Source organism: Passer montanus, unplaced genomic scaffold, assembly GCF_014805655.1.
Source record: "Passer montanus isolate IOZ18808 unplaced genomic scaffold, ASM1480565v1 scaffold80, whole genome shotgun sequence".
NCBI classification, from domain to species: domain Eukaryota; kingdom Metazoa; phylum Chordata; class Aves; order Passeriformes; family Passeridae; genus Passer; species Passer montanus.
In genome coordinates this window covers 3001818-3022608 of record NW_024373257.1, presented here as the reverse complement: position 1 = coordinate 3022608, position 20791 = coordinate 3001818, and the positions used below count along the sequence as shown (strand labels likewise).

At 39.2% G+C, this 20791-nt stretch overlaps 1 protein-coding gene and 1 long non-coding RNA gene across 7 annotated transcripts; one reads left to right on the top strand and one right to left on the bottom strand.

Annotated features, from left to right (window-relative positions):
• The first annotated feature begins 41 nt into the window (after positions 1-41).
• Positions 42-13026, top strand: IFT57 (intraflagellar transport 57). 3 transcript variants are annotated; one of them, XR_005630264.1, is made up of 11 exons: positions 42-259; positions 1535-1697; positions 2781-2899; positions 3790-3880; positions 5780-5848; positions 6352-6474; positions 8451-8522; positions 9119-9250; positions 10151-10213; positions 11994-12053; positions 12587-12638. XR_005630264.1 is itself a non-coding variant. In XM_039732811.1 (11 exons), exons 1-11 carry the CDS (start codon positions 81-83, stop codon positions 12763-12765), a joined length of 1257 nt encoding a protein of 418 aa, XP_039588745.1. In that variant the 5' UTR covers positions 42-80; the 3' UTR covers positions 12766-13026. The 3 variants fall into 3 exon arrangements, 2 of the variants coding, with proteins under 2 accessions (XP_039588745.1, XP_039588746.1); XM_039732811.1 differs by having other exon boundaries at positions 11987-12053; positions 12587-13026; XM_039732812.1 differs by lacking the exon at positions 9119-9250 and having other exon boundaries at positions 11987-12053; positions 12587-13026.
• On the bottom strand, positions 3887-19985 carry LOC120513398. Of its 4 annotated transcripts, none has more exons than XR_005630266.1 (5): positions 19866-19985; positions 11521-11796; positions 8421-8507; positions 7841-8022; positions 3887-5709 (listed from the first exon to the last, which is right to left on the bottom strand). It is a non-coding gene; the product is annotated as an uncharacterized LOC120513398 (long non-coding RNA). The 4 variants fall into 4 exon arrangements; XR_005630265.1 differs by having other exon boundaries at positions 8421-8517; positions 19866-19984; XR_005630268.1 differs by lacking the exon at positions 7841-8022 and having other exon boundaries at positions 8421-8517; positions 19866-19983.
• Between the last annotated feature and the right edge of the window lie 806 nt (positions 19986-20791).

The window sequence follows — 20791 nt, the reverse complement described above, 5'->3', positions numbered from 1 at the left end:
CTGCGGCCTCGTGGGCACCGCCCCGAGCGCTCGGCGGCGCTGGGGCCCGCCCGCCTCCGTCGCTGTGGTAACGGGTCAAGATGGCGGAGGAGGGCGCTCCGGGCCGGCGCGGCGAGCGCGGCGAGGAGGCGCCGGCGGAGCGCGGCCCCGGCGCGGCTTTCCACATGTTCGTGCTCATGGAGGACCTGCTGGACAAGCTGAAACTGCTGAGCTACGAAGAGGAGGCGCTGCGGCGCCACAACATGCGGCCTCTGTCCAGGTGCTTGTGACCCGCGCCTCCTCCGCGGCCCGAGGGCGGCCGGAGGGAATCCCTCCGGGCTGTCCTAGCCTAGGGAAGGGCCTGCGCGGCCGGATGCCTGGGAAAACCATCCAGTAGCAAAGCTTCCCGTGTAAGCTGGAAGCTTTCAGAACGCGAGGCCCCGCGAAAGGCTGAGATGCGATAAGTAAATGGTCCCTTGACCTTCCCTGCCCCCAGCAAGTACTGGGTAGCTGCATGCCCGGGTACCTGTGCAGAAAGTAATTCTGCCTAAATTCTGCCTCTTCCGCAGAAAATAGCTCTGTCTAAATTCCAAGATGTTCAAAGTAACTCTAAATATCTTGAATTCGGGATAGCTGTTTATGGCGTGTGTATATTTTTTACCTTTACAAAGAGGGTCTTGGACTCGTTTTTGGTAAGGCTGGGGTTTTGTATTCAGTACATACTTGTTTCATTTGTAATGTTTTTTTTATGCCTTTTAAATTATGCTGGAGACAGGAAGCCTGGGAAACAGAGCCCCCAATATCCAAATGCCCAAATAACTTTCAAACCCATCCATCACTTTCAGCCAGGCTCTGTGACTGCAGGGTGTCACAGAATTAAGCTTCTTATAAGCAACAGTTTGGTAAGGGGGTCCAAGTTACCCCCTTTCTGAGAAGGAGGCTCAAGTATGAGCAAAATGTCTGTAAATCAGTTCTAGCCTGCTGTTGAACCATTGGAATGTTTGGAGCAGGACGGCAGACCTTTGTGTATCTTAGTGAGTAGCTGTGTTGGTAAAGGGAAGCATTTCCAGGAGTTCCCAGTGTCCAGTGTGCATGTAATTTATAGTTTGGGGGAGTGGTCTGGTTTTGTGGACTGAGTTCTTGTTAGGACTACATATTTGAATTTGGTGTGATCCAACTCAGATCCAGTTTTCATTGCTCTCCAAAGAACAGTAGGTAAGGACAGGTGGAAGGATGAGTTCAAAACATGCTCCTGATCTGAGCTGAATTTGCAGACGCAGGAATACCATCCTCCTGCATTTCTTGAGGAAAGTGTGAAGGACAGGTGATTTGGGGAACTTGGCAGCCAAGTCTGGTGTTGACTAATAACTTACTCAAGGTGGAAATAAGCAAGCTGGGTGTAGAAAACTTACTCTGCTGTGGTTATGTGTGAAACTAGGCATCCTGATTTTTGTTCAGATGGGTTGCTGGGTAAAGAAACCGCTCTGTAGCCTGTGCTCACCTATAAGAGCTCCAGAAGCTCACAGTGCGTACCATTTGCCCCCTTTTCAACCAGGCACTACTTTGCGCTGCCCACCAATCCGGGTGAGCAGTTCTTCATGTTCTGCACGCTCGCCGCGTGGCTGATCGGCAGAGCGGGACGTCCCTTCGAGCAGCCGCAGGAGTGCGATGACCCCAACGCCGTGATCTCCAACGTTCTCTCGGAGCTGCGGGCCTTTGTGAGTGTCACACGGGCTCCCTTGCCGAGCGTGTTGCAAACGCCTGCATTCCCCTCAGAAATAACAGCAGTCACACCCTGTCCTCCTGCTGGGTCTGGTCCCAAGGACGGGACAGACTTTTCCTAGCTGTAAGTTTGTACTATGTTACTTAGTTAATTGGAAGTTTACATAGGCTGTACCTACTTGCTGTTTTTTTAGCACTACAAAAATGGTCTTATAAATGATTCCAGTTAGTTTTGTTCTGCAGTCTGTAAAATGGCTTAAACTGGGCTTACCTTTTGTAGTGCCACATATGCTGCTCATTTATAGTAGCATGATTTTCAGAGATTTCATCTGGAAGGTTTACACGGTCTGTGATCCTGCTCTGACCAAAGTCAGTGATTTAATTTGTAGTGTAGGAAGTGGTTTAGAATAGTGTTTGTGTTTTCTTCTTTTTTTTTTTCTTTTAAGGAGTAAAAGGTTGCACAAACTGCCAGGAACTACTGAGATTTTTTTAATTAAAAAAAAAAAGAAAAAGAAAGATTAAAAGCCAAACTCCAAAGGTCAGGAGACTATAACAACTGACAAGAAGTATGATCTTAAGGAAGATTATACTCTGGTGGAGCTATGAATGATGTTAAGGACACTGTTTTCTGAAGGAATTAAACTGTATCAAACCACTATGTTTATTCTGCATGACAGCAATAAATTGAAATATTTTAGAAGTCAAATCTAGAGCAGACAGGACACTGTTGAAAAGTTGGTAGTTAAGTCTCAATACTTGAGTTTCTCTGTAGCTGTTCTTACTTTGCCTTGTCACTTGTGTGCTTGACCATCCAGATCCCTTGTGGCTTCTGCCTCTTCTGCTACCTGGGAGTATGCTCTTACCATATGCTTAAAGATTTCTACACTGCCTCTGTTCCTTGGCTTTGTTTGCTTTTCCTTCTCTTGCCTCACTGGAGCTGCATCAGAGAAGAATGTAAATTGTCATTAATAAAATCTCATATACAAGGGACACTTTGGTTTTAGTGTACAAAACTTACCTTCCTTTGAGGAAATTTGGGTTGTTAGGCCATTAGTAAACAGCCTGTCTCTTTATTTTAGGGAAGGCCTGTGGATTTTCCTCCCTCAAAATTAAAGACAGGCTGCGGTGAGCAGGTGTGCTATGTTCTTGATTGTTTAGCTGAAGAAGCCTTGAAACACACTGGGTTTAGCTGGAAAAGGTACAGTACACTTCTAAGCATCCTCCCTTATGCTTTGATTTCCAGCAGACAGATGTAAGTTGTAGTGGTAAGATAAAACAGAGGAATGACTAAAAACATTTTACTTGACATTTCATGAGATGGAAAAGTTAACTAGGCTTGAAGCAGGGTGACCAATTAATTCCTAATGCAATTTCACACAACTGGCCTGTTGTCAGCAAGGCTGAGTTTGAACCGTTATAGACTTTGCTAATTAAGATTTAACTGATGACTTTTTTTGGGTGTTGTTATTTCCCTACACATAACTCCTTGTTAATCTGATATTTAAGTTGAAACATGTAATGCCCTTTTAGGTTCTGTCAATCATTTCTTGGGTTGTGCCCAATATGATCATGTTACAAGTAGACTAGAGTAATTTTATTTAATCTGAAGGAAATCTTAGGACAAATTACACGACAGATAATCTCAAGTATATGAAAATGTCTTTAAAAGTGTTCTTTATTTTATTATTTTCTTCCAGTGGGTTTTGAAATGGACATAGGAAAATAATTTCTACCTAGGAAATATTTTACTATTACTTCTCTTTAGTACACAAATTCCACTGCAGGCTGCAAATAAGCCTATGGTGACTTGCACTTGAATTTTAAGAGCTTAGACCAATAGAGAAAAACCCCAAAATTTACTTCCTAGATGACTTTGTAGTGCAAATGTACTGTCCTGCCTTTACTTTTAAGACAGTCCAAGATGAACAAGACTTTCAAGGCAGAGTATATATTTATTTCAGTTGTGAAAATTAATCACTGTCTAGGTGTGTTCTATATCATCCATTTTTCTCATGAAATGCTTTGTTTGCAGAGGTATTTACAATTTATTGTGTTTAAAAGCTCTGCTCTTCTTTGAATTAATTTCAGGCCAGCATACCCAGCAGAAGAGCCAGAAGAAGAAGAAATAACAGAAGATGATGCAGAATTAACACTTAGTAAATGGGAAGAGGATGTTGCAGTAGGTTTATTTGGTATATTAGTATTGGTCAACTATGAGGAAATATTTATTCACTGTTCATTTTGTTTGGCTTTGTTTAAGAAGCCTTTTCAATTAGCTGTTTAAGTTTTTTTCCTGCAGCTCTATTCCTGCATTGTCAGATTCTCTCTAGGGTTTTTTGTTGCTTTTCAGATAAGATTAACTCTTCAAGACAGAGTGTATGTTCTTATGTGCAGTGGAATCTAACTATGCATTAAAAACACAGAAATTCAGAATTGTTTCTTTTCTACTGATAAATCTACTCTCGATGTTAAACTAAAGGGTTAAAATAGGAAAACAGCTGTCTGCTCTTTTCTCTATCTTGTTAAGGTCTAAGCTTCTTAAATTGGGAAGTGGGGATGAAACAGTTAACTAAAGCACAGTTTAAATCCTTCAAAGAATCTCTGGGTTTGTTCTCAGGTATTGTCCTAGGCCATGATTTTCATAACTAATGTGTTCTTTTAACTCTTTGGAATGTATGTGTGTTAATAAAACACTGAGGTGTTATTCCTTTACTAGGTATTGCATTACCAGGCAGTTTATACCAGAAGGATACTCACTTTTTAGAGCCCCTAGTAGTTCTACAGGGATTAATTACATGCCAATGTAATTTTTTTCCCAGTCCATTGTTGCTGCCAGTATATTGATATTAGCTGTATCCATAATTGAATTTAGCAGTATTTTCAGCAATTAAATCTTAATGATGCGGTTCACTGATTGTTCTTTCGTTTTGAGTCTTCTGAATAAAAATGATGAGGCTGACAGAGACAAGCCTAGCAGGGATAGCCTGTATTAGGTGGCCAGCAGTAGGCAGTGAGGCTGGGTGTGCAAGGACATCTGCACAGTCTGGCTTCTCACTTCTGATAACCAGTCTTCTTGTTCTGGTGGTGTGTTCTTCCAAATGCTGCGCAAATATGTATTGACCATTAGCAAAAGATAGTCTTCATATAGTCTTAATTTCTCGCAAGTATTCAGGGGACTCGGGGTCAGACATGCCAGAAGAAAATAGTGGTCCCTGTTAGTTAAAAACGGGGTAAAGTAGAGGAAAGAGAAATAAGCTGTCAGGTTTTCAGTGAGTCTTGAAGGATTTTACCCTAAGACCTGTGTTATTGCAGCTTTTGTGATTTGTGTAGAAAGGAGGTGGATGATAAAATTTCACTTTGGTGGAAAAGAGTCAAGAGGGGGACAAGGTGTATAAGGGTGAAGTGTCTGGGTGATAAAATGGCAGATGAAATACAGTATAGAGAAATGAAGGTTAATGCACACAAAAAGCATCGTTACTTATGGGTGATGAGCTCTCAGGTGATCATACTCACAGAAGAAGGGGATTTTGAGACTATAACAGATTCATAGAGTACATGAACATGGTGTGTGGTCTCATGGGCAAGAAAAAAGCAATTGCCTCAGTTTCAGTTGTGTTACTCTGCACACTTAAGATGTGGCATCATTCTGTAACTTCAAATACATTGTGCAAACAATATCTTGAAAGCTGTGTTGAGGTCTCGTTGTGGTTTGGTTTTTGTTTTGATGGAGCTTTATTTTTAAGGTAGAGCTTTAAGAAATACATAAAAAATACAATTAACATACAACTATGATAATGGGCCATTTGATGTCAGAGGCTTTAGGGTTTGGGTTTTGTTGGTTAGTTGGTTTATTTTTGTAATACTCTTGAGCTCTGAAGGAAATATGGGGTAGCTTTGGTCTTCCAGCTTGTCCCAGGTACTATGTCTCTTCATAAGCTCCATATCATAAATTCTCCATGTCTTGTTTTGTTCAGAAATGTGGACCTTAATACTTCTTGGTTTGTTCTCCTGCAAAATAAAATTTTAGAGAAAGATTGTGCAATAGTTACTGAAGTCTTGCTTTGAAACTTCTCTTAAGGAAGAAGAGTCAGACAATGAAGAAAATTATATTGACCTGAATGTTTTAAAGGCACAAACGTACAGATCAGTAAGTTTTACCCATTAGTCCTCTCATCAGAGATTTTTACATCTGTAGCAGCAATTTGTGTCTGTTGGATTTAAATCTTAAAATCCTTGTATAGTCTTTACTTGAAAAAAACAAACATCTGAAATGAATCAGATGTTATATATTAATATTATTTTGAAAGAACAATGTGTAGCCAGTTTCTAAACTGATATCACTGAAGGGCTGCTGGGAACATTTGCAAGAAAGTTTTTGCAGAGACTTCTAGAGAAACAAATTTAATCCCCCATACATACTCCATTTCTGAGATGTATTATAATTTCTTAATTTAATTTAATTGTCTTCAGTTTTAAGTATAATGAGAATCTTTATGAACTCAAAGAAAGCCATTAAAGAAATCTGTTTAATCTGTTGTCTAGATCATTCTGGATATAAATATTTTTCTAATATTAACACTGCAAGCCATTATAGTGATTTCATTGCATAACAGTAATATTTTGTGTATAAACTTTGGGATTTTTACACAGAACATGAATGACACTGCAAAGCAAGAAGAGATTTTACAGTCCACAACAGATGCAGCAGAGTGGAATCTGGAAGTGGAACGTGTGCTTCCACAGTTGAAAGTCACAGTCAGGACTGACAATAAGGTATGGAAGAATGGATTTGCTTGTGTACATATAGTGATTAAAATGTGATTTCAGTCAATGCTGTTAACTTTCCATTTGCAGTTGTTGTCATCCGTCATGCAAAGACCTGTGAGTGATGGGCTCTCCAGTGCTACCTTCTCTGAACCTCTGTCACTTGCTTTGACCCTAGAAGCAATAATTTTCAGTCGTGTTTTTTCAATATTACATATTTTTTTTCTGCTGTTTACAAGGCACCTTATTTCTATATATTTATTCAGTGGGGATTTTTTTCAGTCCTCTGACACTTCCAATGTATTCACACTTCTAAAAATTATATCCTCAGTTTAACAACTATTAAAACTTCTTCTTGGAGGATAGCTGATGATCTTACCTTTCAACTCTTCCATTTTTTAACCACATGGAAGGCTGATAGTATGGAATTTCTCATGGTGAACTTTACATGACAATCAAGTAGGTCTCTACCCTGGTCTAGTCATCCTGAACTCTCCTAATGTTTAGTGAGAAGAAGTGATCATTTTTTCAACTGCTTTTGCTCACCATATCCTGGTAACTGTCTCAGGGTGAAATTAATCATGTGTTAGAACTCCTGGCATTGCCATAAGCATTCTTCCCAGGAGCTTGTGTAACACACACAGATCAGTGCAGTATTGAAATTGTTCATTTGCAGTGACCCAGGTAGTTGGAGTGTTGGAGCAATCTGCAGCACTCATACAGCAATACAATACATATACATGAATACAATGAAACCTTGCCAAAAATAGGGGAAACCTTCAACTGTCTGCTGAGCTGCTTGCCTGTCTTGCACCATACTGTATTTTTCTGTGTGAGGAATTGCCTGGCTTGAACCACTCTACTGTGATCCTCAGCAAGCCCATCTGTTGCAGAGAACATGATGCTTGAGTCTCACAGTGAGGAATTAAAACTTAATAAAGACATGGATGAAAAATTAAAGCCACTGTAGGATCTGAGGTTTACTAGCTTCCCGCTTAATGCACCATCTCTTTGCATGAAGGAATATGTCCAAATGAACATAAAAAGAGGATTTTTCTTCTTCTAGCTTCTTTCAGAAATAACTGGAGAGAAATGTTTGGCCTTTTTCCATTGTGCCAGAAAACATATTCTGTTTCCTAAGCTGTGCATGTAAACCTAGTACCAGGAGAGTATTAATGGTTTAATCAATGGCACTAGAAACTAGAACTTATTGTAAAGTCCTGGACAGAAGTGGGGGTGGTTTGTGTACCTGTTGTTTTTATTTAAACTCCAAAATTTGGCAAATTGTGAGCAATTATCACCAGACCAACAAGAGATCATGAGTCTCCTGCACATGTGAAACAACGTAAGCACATTTTCTCTAGTAACTCATTACCTGGTGTGCAGGGCCAATTCACAGCACCTTTTCTCAGCCCCCACCCTGGAGTCCATGTGTGCTTCCTATGATCTTGAAGCTGGAAATAATTTTCCCCTTTCTAAATGTATCCTGTTACCAAAACTAAGTTTTGGTATTTCTGCCTCTTCTTCTTTCCATTCTTTTCCTGGTAACAGTAATGACTGAAATAGAAAGGAAAGAACAGATAGGCCAGAATTGGTAGGTGTTGGGCATCAAAAGCAGTCATTTTGTCTAAGAATAAGCTGAACTAGTGCAGCTAAAATCAATATTTTTAGTATTTGTGCCCACAGTGGTTTCTAGCAGAAATAGCTCCATGAAGATCAGACTCTAAAAAGCATAGCTACTATGGTGTCAGTGAGGATGTGAGTGTTTGTTTATGGATCAGAGTGTCACATGTGACATTTGGGAGATTTATAAATTATGTCACATTGAGCCAGTGCCCCTGGCTATGAACATGGCAGTGTCAGGATGATACATGGCAATAGTACAAAAGAGAACTGACCTGCTTTGCATACATGCCGTTGTTTTGTAAGCAGAGAAGGATAAAAATCGTACTTACCTGTGTTTTAATTTGTGATGCCTTTTTTAGGATTGGAGGATTCATGTAGATCAAATACATCAGCATAAGGATGGAATTGATTCTTCTCTGAAAGAAACTAGGGTATGTCTTGTATGTACAGAATATTTTACTAATCTGTCAGCATTTTTATTTTTTATTTGATATGCATTAAGAACTAAATTGATCTTTTTTTTCCTTCATTTTATTTGTGCTATTGCTGTAAAATTAAAAAGGGAATTATATGGCAATGATCGTTAAGGACAGTGCTGGTGACAAAATACCTTCTGGGAAGGAGTTGTCTGTGTGAGGATTAACAGGGCTATCAGGGTCCGGTAATGAATGCATTACTGTAAGTGCATCCTGACTAGAGGACAAAATAGAATAATACAATCTGAAGGTGCTGTTAAATCCCCCAAATACTCTCAAATACTGTTGCTAGAGTAACTTACTGACATTGACTGACACTTGTAATTAATTGAAGAGGGGAGAGTGATGAAGCAGTAAAGGCTGAAATATGTGTTTTGGAGGTGGGCAAACCAGAACACATTAGGAATAGCTTTTCTTGGCTAAACACAGTATTTCTGTACTATTTTTCTCTCTGTCTGTAGGCTCCCATAGCCTTTCTTAACTACAGCATCATTTTGATACTCTTTGCATACTGTCTGTATACTGTTAACCCACAGAATGTGATTTTCTAGGGATACCTTGATAAACTCCATAATGAAATCAGCAGAACACTGGAAAAGATCAATAGCAGGGAAAAGTACATCAACAACCAGTTGGAGCACTTGGTTCAAGAATACCGTTCAGCACAAGCCTTGCTGAGTGAGGTATTGCTGATCTTTTGTTGTTGCCTTCCCCAGTATTAACTTGCTGTTAAGTGAGGGTAGAGGCAAAGACGACATGGAGTGAGCTGTCTATGAATTCTGCTGTTGGATATAAAGCAGGGGAAATCTTGATTGGCTGTCAAATTATATTCTTCCTAAGCTAAACTAGCAATTTTTATTCAACTGTTCTGCAGGGGAAAATACATGGTTTTGCCTGAGTATTATGTATAGCTGTTGCCAGTCTTAAGCAGCTAGTAAATTGCTGGTTCTGCTTTCCCTGTGAAGTTCACACATCTGTCAGGAGTGGAATAACTACAGTCTCAGTCCAACATTCATCCCTTAGATTTGAGTACTGGTGCTAACGCAAACAAAGCACTCTGATTACTTTGCTTCATTTAGTTTTTATGTTAATAGAGTGCTGTCTGAGAAGCTTTTTGATCCCCTATTTAGGAAGCATTACAATCTGCCTTTTGGCAAGCCCTCCTGGTTGTGGCCATGCTGACAGTAATGCTGACAGAATTTGACCTCTGCACCTTCTGTTTGCCTTGTTGTTTAGGTATCTTCAAGATAGTAATTTTCTGTTGATGAAGTATTATTCTGGATTTCAGTATTCAATCCTTTCTGCATTATGGCATATTTTCTTCATGTTTATTTTCTCATGTAAATGATTAGAAAGCATAGTTCTTATCAAGTGTGTATTTGGACTATTTACTGCTTTACATTTTTGAATTATAGTCATTGCAAGGGCTGATGTTTCAAGCCTGTCCTCATTTGTAAACCTCACTGGGGCTTTGTGGGAGAGTTTCTGGAATTGAAACATATGAGAGCAAGTATTGAAGTTTTCTCTGAACTATCTGCATCTCTTCAACTCTGTCATTACAGCCAAGACTTGTTTTTTTCCAGGCTAAAGAGAAGTACCAGGAGGGAAGTGGAGGAGTAACTGAAAGGATCAGAGTGCTTTCTGAGGTAAAACACATCTTACTTTAAAACAGTCTTCAGAGAGTTGGCATTTAGTTGTTGCAGTTTAATGAAACCAGTTCTCTCTGATTGTTCTCATGTTAAGATTATTCTTTGGGGGAGTTGATCTAGTCCAGTCCCTAAGTTTTAAATCCAGTCTGCCATTGTTTTTTAATTCCTGAAATGTGAGCTCAGTTTGTAAATGAAGCTATATGTTCTGTATTTTATAACCTGTGTCCTAGAATTATGGGGATTAATAAATCATGCCCATCAATTCTTTGGAAGAAGAAAAGCTTAACTCCTATTTTTAGTTAAAATTAACAGTTTGAAATTTTTATCTTCCAGGCACTTAAAAGCAATATTTGACTAAATAGTAATTTTTTCCATACATTATCTTATTACCTAAATCTGTTTTTTTTTGTTGTGGATTTTCTCTTTTCCTTTATATCAGTGCTCTGACAAATTTAAATAAACATCTGTCTCCTAACTGCCTCACCATGTTCAGTGTTGCATGACATTTTGTTTAGAATTACCACCTGATATCCAAATACTTCAACTCTTTATCCAATTCACAAATTTTTTAATGGCTCTGTTTGGGTTTTAGAAACCAGCTTTACTTATTAGACAATGAAGTCTCAGGAACAGTTGCATAAAGTAGGTCATACAACAAGAATGTGTTAGAAATTGTACAACAAGTTTGAGATGTTTTAGAACAGACAGAACAGTTGAGTTGGAAGGGACCTACAGTGATACTAAGTGCAGCTGCAGTAGGTGATACAGCAGTTTAATGTCAGTTTTCCAGCAGAGATTTCTGAGTGTATGAATTCTGCAGAATTAGAGTTGCTTTCTAGTTCGCTCTCAAGGAAGTAAGTTTGAAAAAGTATTTTGTGATGACTTCAGATTTACAGTGTGGACTTTGGGAGCTGATTGACTGATAAGTAATGGTGAATATGTTACTAGCTGGCATCCTTCAAAACTACATTGGTGCAGTGGTGCATGTCTGAGGTAAAGCAGACACATTAGCTGTTAGTACTGATCTGTTTTCAGGTGTGCAATCAAGACCTCAGCCCACCTGCAATACCAGTACCACTGCATGCATGCAGTAACAATGCAGCAGTGATTCCTTTTTGTTGCTGAAAAGGCTTATTGAAGCCTTAATGAAGGGCTATTTTCACATTATCAACAAGAATACTGAATTATTATCTTGGCTATACTTTAGAATCATGTATTTGCTTTTTTCATTGTCTGCAAAGGCAAACTAGTTCCTGGACAGTGCTGAAATGCACTTTTGTTCTTCAAATGTGGATTTTACATACCTGTGCCAGTGCCAGCAGGCTGGACTGCTGCACCTTCTTATGCTGCAGTGCTGTTTCTTAGGTTTCCAGTGTAACATGCCACAATCCTGATGCTTCCAGAAGAACAGTGTGCATGGTTATTTGATTAATTGTGATCTGTAGAGATATTGGTTCCTTTGTTCTTCCATCCAGTGTCACACTGAAACACTTACATTGTTGGTTTTTATTGGGGATGCACAGATTTTCAGTAACACCATGGTGTTTGGTCACATTGTTACCCTTTTTCTGTAATTTTTTCTGTAATGTAACAACATTAAATTAGTTAAATTAGTTAAATTAGAAATTTCTGAATGTTTGAAAAATCATTCCTCTATATAACAAGTAAAATGGATTAGTTATTTTTTTTTTAATAAAAGCAGTTATTCAGCAGAGACTTTTTAAAAAATTCTATATTAATCTGGTTTAATTAAGGAAAAACTCTCTTAAGATTACAGAAACATTAGAGAAAGTAAAGCAGGAAACAGAAGAGAAAGGAAGCAGTATGACTGATGGTGGTAAGTACACTTTTGCTTCAGACAACACACCCTTGGTGACAATTTCATGATATGTACTTCATTAAAATAAGAATAAGAGCAATTACAAGGAGCAAGATGATGCAGCAGCATCATATTCATGGCAAGAGAGGGGTTAGAAACAAAATATAAGGCACAAAACATTTTAACAGCTTTTCACAGGTAAGATTCTCACACCCTGCTGAAGATGTCTTCAGTTCTCTACCAAACCTCAAGTCAGCTATGGGGATAAGGCTTTCAGCTGAGCAAAACGCATCATTGAAAAAGCTGTCTTAATGTTGATGCACATTTTTATGAAGCTCTTAGATGTCAAGAAGACAGCAAAATTGTCATTGCCTGTTTCTGTCTTTAAAGTGTTCTGCATATTAGAAATGATGTATCAGTACAATCATGTCTTTAGAGTACAACACCCTTTTGTTCTTTCAACTCTTCCATTTTAAGGAGTAAATTACAGCAAACAATGCTTTTGTGTTACGTGGCTGACAGAGTTGTACTGTTTATCTTTTTTTGGACAGCTCCTCTAGTGAAGATTAAACAGGCCTTAACAAAATTGAGGCAAGAAACCATTCAGATGGACATACAGATTGGTGTGATGGAACACACATTGCTCCAGTCAAAGCTGAAAGAGAAATCCAATATGACTAGAGATATGCATGCAACAGTGATTCCAGAAACCACAGTAGGTGCCTATTAAAATTGGTTGGACCTGACTTGATTGCCCAAAATGCAGTTTTCTACTGTTTGCTTTTTTGTGAGTTCAGAGGTTTTGTTTATTTTGCGGTAGAAGGATGATTTTTTTTCCTCTTCCTTTTGAACAAGACACTTGTTAAAAGATGGACTTTTTAAAGAAGTAATATGCACACTTTAAACTCAAGAGGGAGCCATGTTTAGTTTTGTGCTGTAAAGATTTACTGCATATCTCTTCCAAATAAACTAATAAATTCTTGTTAGTGAAGATGTCTCTGTTTCTTTGGAGAATGTTATGTAGTGTGAATGTCTGTAGAATGATGCTGACAGCCTTTAATCTTGATACTCTGCAGTGCTGAAAGGAAATTGCTTGTAAAGGACTTGAAAGGAAGGTAAAATGTCTGTCATTGCCACTTACGTACATTTAGAGAAAGTGTTTAATTAATGCTACTGAAATAATACAGCATTACCCTTTCTAACAAGCTAGGTCATAACTGATATCAGCTGCAAGACTCCTCTAACATCAGCATCAATATCAAAATCTATATAAGACCAAAGAAGGTGAATAGTCTTGTTCGGAAATTACTCCTGGCTTTCTGATTTTTTTCCCATGTGCCATCACATTTTCAGAATCACTTTATATTATCATTGGGTCAAATGTTGCTTTCATTTATAGTATTTAGAAGAGCTCTGTGGACCAGATTTGGATTATTCTTGTTTTCTGTTCTTGTGTCAGAACACCCACCTTTGATTTCTGTGAAGGAAAAATGTTGCCAAATCTAGTTGAGTAATACAGAACAAGAAGAAAAATGTAGGAGGAAGGGGTTGGGAATGTAATGGCAACAGAGAGCTTGCTTTGTCTTAGTAAATGTGTAGGTAGAGAGTGATTCTAGATGTTAGTGGTAATGAAGGAGTATGGAGCAAAGAAATAACCTTATTAATGTACTGGTACATCCTTTTGGTTCTGGTTGTTCATGAGCCATAAACAATATCAGTACAATTGCAGTGGCATTAAAATCCTTGCTGAACTTCTGCAGGCTATTAATTTCATCTGACAAATAATTTCTCTCACTTAAATGTGAGCAGTATTTTGCAGAATCAATGAAACAGTTCTGAGTCTGAAAGTCAAGAGACTTGACACAGTCAGTGCTATGAGCCCATATAAGTTTGTTGTGCTTCAGTATTTCATTTGCCAAAAAAGAAAAAGCTCTAAACCTATTGGATTTAAATAAGCAAAAAGATATCTGTAAATGTCAACTATTACAATTTACCTGTGCAAGCCACTGCTGAAAATCTCTATGAATCACACTGGAAATTGGTTTCCAGCTCCTTTTGCTGCCTACCTATATCCTCCCACATTCAGCTGAAATTAGAAAAGTTATTATTCATGTTCCCTTTGTTAGGTGCTGTTGCTACTGCATATTTACTTTAACAGTGGCTTTACTTCAGCTTAAGGTGGAGCAACTCCTTTCTGCATTGCCTGCAAAGCAGCTCACTGATGCTTTTGGATTGCAATGTTGTGTTGTATAAATGTTGTTTATGTAAACGCTTTCCTCAAAAAAACTCCTCCTTCATGCTAATACAGCAAACATAATTAACTAAAAAAAACCTTTCCTTATGAACTGAGCCTCTTATTCTATTAGAAGTGAATCTGTTAAGACAAGCATGGCAAAAAATCCTCTAATGTGACAAAAATCTCCAAAAGAAAAGCCTCCTTTGTGCCAAAGTAATTCTAAAATAGCGTGCTAATTATCTGGAATTGATCTACATTATTTTATCATACTGTCTGAAACTGCTGTCATTTAAGTTGAACAATTCTGTTATCACTGGTATCAGTGATACATGGCCTTTAATTGTCATCTGGCAAAGAGTGGCATTTGTCCCTTGAGACAGTTAAAGCACTTGACCCTACTTTGAAAGCAGCCTTACTGATCTGGCGTGTGGCCACATCATCTTCCTTAAGAGCAGTGAGGCCTGTCACAAGCAGCCTGAAAGGCCCTTCTAGAGAAGCAAAGATCTGTGTAATTAGTCCATGGCTGAATCAGTGCAGGAAGCAGAAGCCACATTAAAATTGAATCACTTGTTTCACATTACGCCCTGCATTGCTCATTATCTAATGCAGTGTCAGAATGGAAGACCAATAAAACAAAGATTTCCGTAAGTTAGTAGGGTGCACATAAAGCTGTTCTATAAAAAGAGTCTCTCCTCAACTGGGAGAGGATTTAGGAAAGGACTTGACTATTTACAAGAGTTAACTTTTGTGTACAGCTGTCCTCTTCCAAAGTCTCTTAAAATTTTCAGTTCTCTGGAACATCAGTATGGAGGCATTTTCAGATTTTACCTAGAAGCTGAGTAGAAGCTGGCTGTAGACAGACCCAGAAATCGTGCAGAGAGAGAATGAAGAAGCTTCATTTGCTCACTTTGTTTAGAGAAGCCATGGGGTTTGTCCTTGCCATGAAGGCTGCAATAGTTCTGTCTTGTATGTGGCCCTGGTATGAGCGGACCACTGAAATACCTCTGGACCTCATAACATGATCCAATATGTTATTTACCTGTCTTTTGTCTAGGCTGGGAACTAGAAATAGTCTTAGTGCTAGGTACTCTATTAGAGGTGCTGTTTATAGGCCATTTAGGATACCTGAGAGTGATTACATGCATCACCTTTTTACTTTAATAAATATAATACCCCACTCCCCATTCTCTTCTTATGTCAGCAGATAGCATGAATTGCTGTGCTGATAAAAAGCACAGGATAAAAAGGGACATTTTTTAACCTTTTAATCCATTTCTCTCACAGAGAACCTTCTAGAGTTGGTGACTTAACACTGAAATCACAAGAGTTTAAAAGTGGCTTTCAATCATATTCCGATAATTCATTGTTTCAGCACTGAGTCATATTAATCATTTGAACTTGCATTTCTGAGTGCTGTGCAGGAAGCTGGATGATTTCACGAGTTTGAGAAACCACTGTTATAAACAACTCCCAGATCTGGTCAAAATATTCTCACTCCTGTCTGCTGATGGCATTAAAGGCCTTCCCCTTTTCACCCACCCAAAGGGGGAACTTCAGGGAAAATTTTTTCTTTAAAGGGAAAACCTTTATGTCCACCTACTTTAAACTTTGCCACTTTTTTTGGAGTACAGCTCTACTGTTCACTGTGACATAAAAAAAATTGTTAGTATTGCCAATTGTAAGTTACAGTAAGAGCAAGTAAGTCATCTGTACATGACCTATAAAAAAAACTAAGCATAAATGAAGAGCCTGTCTGTGAACAGTTCCAGCTTCTGTGCTCTTTGAATTTTGCATCCAAATTTTGCATCCTGGGCTTCTCTCCAAGTTTGACAAATGTTAATTAGAAAAAGGAGTTGGTTGATGCTGTGCTGCCACGCTGGCTGCGTGCCCATGTGGGGATGTCAATGCTGCAGTGTAACCCCACAAGGCAGCTGCGTGTGCATGCGCACAGGCCTGTGCACACGCTGTGCTGACCTCTCCTGGGGCTGGCACCAGCAGCAGAACAACATGCCTGTGAAAACCCTGCCCTACTTCCTGCAGCCTCACTGCTCTCCCTTTGCTTATGGATGGATTCGTGTTTTAGGAAATGGTTGGGTGATACCTGGCAAAGGCATGAAATGCTAATCAGTGCCCATGAGGTTAAAGTACACAGAGGGATATGAACACCGGCTTTTCTGCATGAATAGTGCAGGGACTTTCCACAGAAGGCTTGGAGATAGCAGAGGTTATTTTCATCTGCCATTTCCTCATTTTGATGTATTTTTTCATTGAGCAAATGCCATTACCAGGGCTTTCTCATGTATTAGCTAATACTTAGCTATTGCTCCAGGGCTTGTTGTTGCTGGAAATGTCTGTCTTTCAGCCTCCTAGTAACAGCCCTACCATTTCACAATTATTCCCACGCAACACTGGAATGAGCAGGGTTGAGAGTAAGTAATGATTTCAATAATGCTAGTCTTTCACTAACTGCCTAGTTTTACTCTGTACTTTTTCATTCCTGGTCTTAGTAGTTAGGATTGGCTGTATTTCAGTACTCCATCCCAGAAGTAGCTGAGATACACACATGTATCCTGTTGTAAAAATCAACAAAGGTGAATATTTTAAGGTCAGAAGAACAGAATAATTATTTCTAATAATATTCCTCTTGATAATGCACTAATTGCAATTGTTAATTGAAAAATATTTTCCTGTTTCTGTGGTTTTCAAAGGATGACAATACTTCAAATTATATTAGTGTTATTCAATAGTAACACAAAGAATTAAACCGTGAAGTGTAGGCATCCCCTGGACAAAAAGTTTCCCATCCCTCCTCTAGTTCTAGGGCAGAAGTTTCTTGTAGTATCTTGGCTGGAGAGCTCTCGTAAGGTTTTAGAGCGCTCTCCCTATCCTTCTTCAGCATGGCTTGTCCATGAGCATTTTGCCTCCCTTCAAAGAATCAATTTGGGAAAGAATATAAGCCAGTAATCAGACCAAAAGGGACAGGTTGTTTGTGAAATTTTCCTGGAAACTAGTGCCAAAAAATGGTGCAGAAGGTTTCAAAAGGTTTGACAGCATCTGTTGAACATAATTTCCTTTGTTACAGGAGGTGCTCAAGTTCCTGGTAGATGGCAGGAAGAACTTCTGCTGAGTTTATCAAATGTGGTCTAACAACAGTAAAAACAATGAAAATTGTGATCTTAAAAGTGTAATTCATTAATTTTGTAGTAATTTGTCCAGCAGCCATTTCACCACAGCCTTCTGTAGAGTGCCTATAAACTCAAGTAAAACATTCTTGAAGATTTTCATCATCTTCAGCTATATAATATTGACAACAAAGTAAAAAAAATACTGTTCTGAGAAGACTTTTCCTGGGACAGATGATTATACTCTACGTATGTCAAGCATGGCAGGTTTGGAGGGTTTTTTCTATAAGTAGTCCAGTCTGTTGACTTCTGTTTGAATATGGACATACCTGTTAATATGTTTGGGTTTGTGAGAACTCTTATTGAAAAAAGGAATACAGGTAACTGTGTTAGAGAAGAAAAACAACTGAAAGCCAATTCGGTTTTCTCTCGGTTGTGAACAGGATTGATAAACAGGTAACAAATTCATGTGGATCGAATGAAAGAGCTTCCTTTAAAAAGCTCTTCCATACTATCTTGGCTTAAGTGTACATAACATGCCTTTGCTTAGTTTTATTCCATTTGTTGCTACTAGTCAGTCTTCATCTCTGAAGTGCACAGTGTACTCCTCTCCAAATAATTGGAAGTTTTGGACGTTTCTCTCCAAATAATTGGAAGTTTGACAACCCGACCTGAACATAACAGATGTGGTCAGTCCATCTGAGCATCTGCTAAGCTGGGTGGAGCTGACTTGGTGTGTCTGTAGAGTGCCACCTGTGAGCAGCCACAGCTGACACTGATCCAGTGTGCGTGTCAGGCGATAAGAAGCAGGAAGCTGGTCCCACTTCCTGTCAGAGAAACCGCAGCCTTTAGGGTGCTTGTCTCCTGGAGGAGACTGCAGAAGGCTGGACAGACTGAATTTGCTACTACAGCTACATACAGAGGGAAGGTGAACACCATGGGGCTTGTCCCTTTACCCTCCTGCTAAAAGCAGCTAACCAGAACTCTGTGTCCCAGAGATTGCTTTAATCAGGGGGAGGAGGAAGTGATAAAGAAGCCAAGTGGTAACTTTTGTGCCTAGAATGAATCAAACAAACAGCAGAAAGTAAAACATAGAACCTGCTCACAAATACAAGTATTCTTCTTGGATTGATCTCTTGACTAATTTTGGGGGTCATGCTAAACATTCTGAGTAAGGATGGGCTTTCCTACCTCACCTGTGTTTTTTCAGATCTTCACCACCTCTCTCTTTTATATATTATACCTTTATGCCTGAAGCCTCAGAATTTAGGCTGGATTATTTATCTCTGTCTGGTGGACAGACATTTTTATGTTGCACTTTTCAAAACCATCTGTGTCTGGAAAAAAACTTCCTTTTTATCTGCACCAGAAAGAGTTGTATTGATACCCAGAGTTTCAAAGCAGTTTAACTTGACCTTTACCAGCATAAGGTTTGGCTAGGAGGAGCAAAGCTTTCATTTGTGAGAAAAAGTTTTTCTGTTCAGTGGTGGAAGAAAAGAAGAAGTGGAAAAAGATATGGCCAGACAATGTATCTTCTAGAAAGCTGTAATATTTCCTGCAGCACCCAGATTTTTATGCTGTGCCAACATACTGTCTCTCTAAACACCTGAATTTGGTGTTCCTGATTGTAGCAGAGTGACCCCAACATAAACCTTGAAGAATATAGCAATGAGCAAGACCCGTGGCATACAGCAAGATCTTTCAGTGCTCAACTGTAACTAAGTCTGCATTTGAGATGAAGCATGTCATTTATTTTTCAGAGACTTAGAATACAAAATACCAGTTTATCAGTGTGAAGGTCCTTCTGACCAACAGCAGATAAAGCTTTACTGTGATGCAGAAAATGCAATAACAGTAAAGGGTTGTTAAGTCTTTTCATGACAATCCACCCTATATTTCATCCCAGAAAATGCTGATAGCTCCTTTGCACTGCGTCTTAAGTGTGCCAGCTCTATTATACAGATCCCAATCTTTAAACCATGCTTTGGCAAATGTATCCTTTGTGGCACTTGTGTGATCAATTATGCTTTACTCAGTGCTGTGATTGTTTACAACGCACCACAGTCTTCTACGGCATGTGAAGACACATTTATTACAGACAATGGTGCCAGTGGTGATCTGTTCTTATTGGCCATTTCAAAACAAAAGCCAGACAAAAAGGCATCTGTTTTCAGTGGCTGGTCAGGTTAGTACTGAAAGTCTCTTCTTGGTGCTTTTCACCCTGTGTTGGAATACAGCTGTCAGTGCTCAGGGGCCCCTTTCACAGAGGGCTACCTCCCTAGAAGAGCTGCTGTGGACTCAAGACTAATTCTAGCACTGACCTGCCTTTCACAAGCTGTTCAGGCAAATCTTTACACTGAGTCATTAGAGCCCTACAAATGGTATACAGTTAAACATCCAAAAGCGTCAAAATGAGTCATATTTTTCAAGTGACAATTGCTATTTTGAGTGACTGTTTTGCATTATACTTACCAGGACATGCAGGAAACAAGAGTGTCTAAGCTTTCCTGCTGCTCATGGTTCCTAGCACGTGACCAGCCAGGGCAGTTATATCACTGAGCCACACCTTGTTTTTACTCAGAAATCATATTCCCAGACATACATATCACTTTATCAGAAGGAAGTGACTCTGGACTTCTACAGAAAGTTGTTTCAGGAAAAGAAGGGGCTTGCTTTCAGTGGCCAGCCTGACTTGCAGACAGTACACCCTCTGCCTTGGAAAGAGCTGAAAATGGAACGAGATTCTACAGGTATCTGCAACACTACCAGCATGCAGAGGGAAGAAAGGCAGAGTTAAGGACATGGTAGAAGTGACCATTCCCATGGATTGCCAAATTGGAAGACAAAAGAAACACAAAGAAACAGTTGGACATGCTCATGCAGAAAAACAACCCCAAAAAGGAAATGGTGAGGCTGCAACATGGGAAGAGTCATCAGTAGTTGGAGGAGCATGTCTCTGTCACGCAGAAGGGCAGAAGGGATTTCTGATTTGCAGAAAAAAGCCAGCAAGGAAGAAGATAGCACTGGAATGAGCATATTTGCTATGAGAGTGAAAAGTGAGAGAAAAGCACACAATAAGAAAAAGGTACAGCTCATTCAAGGAGGTAAAAAAGAAGTATTGAGGGTAAGACTGATAAGGAATGGAAGTTCTCTACAGCCTTAACGTAAGTTAACACAAGTCACAGGACATTCCCACCAGCCTGCGCACATACACAAACACAACAAATAAACAAACAAACAAACCTGTTTACCACAGTCAGCTACCTTTGGTGTCCAAAAGCCACAAGAAGAAATGAAATAAGGAGAGGAGAAAAAATGGGGGAGTGAAAAGGTTATGTTAGGACAAGAGTCTAAGTCACTTCAGAAACAGATACACAAGCAAAGGAAATTCTAAACGG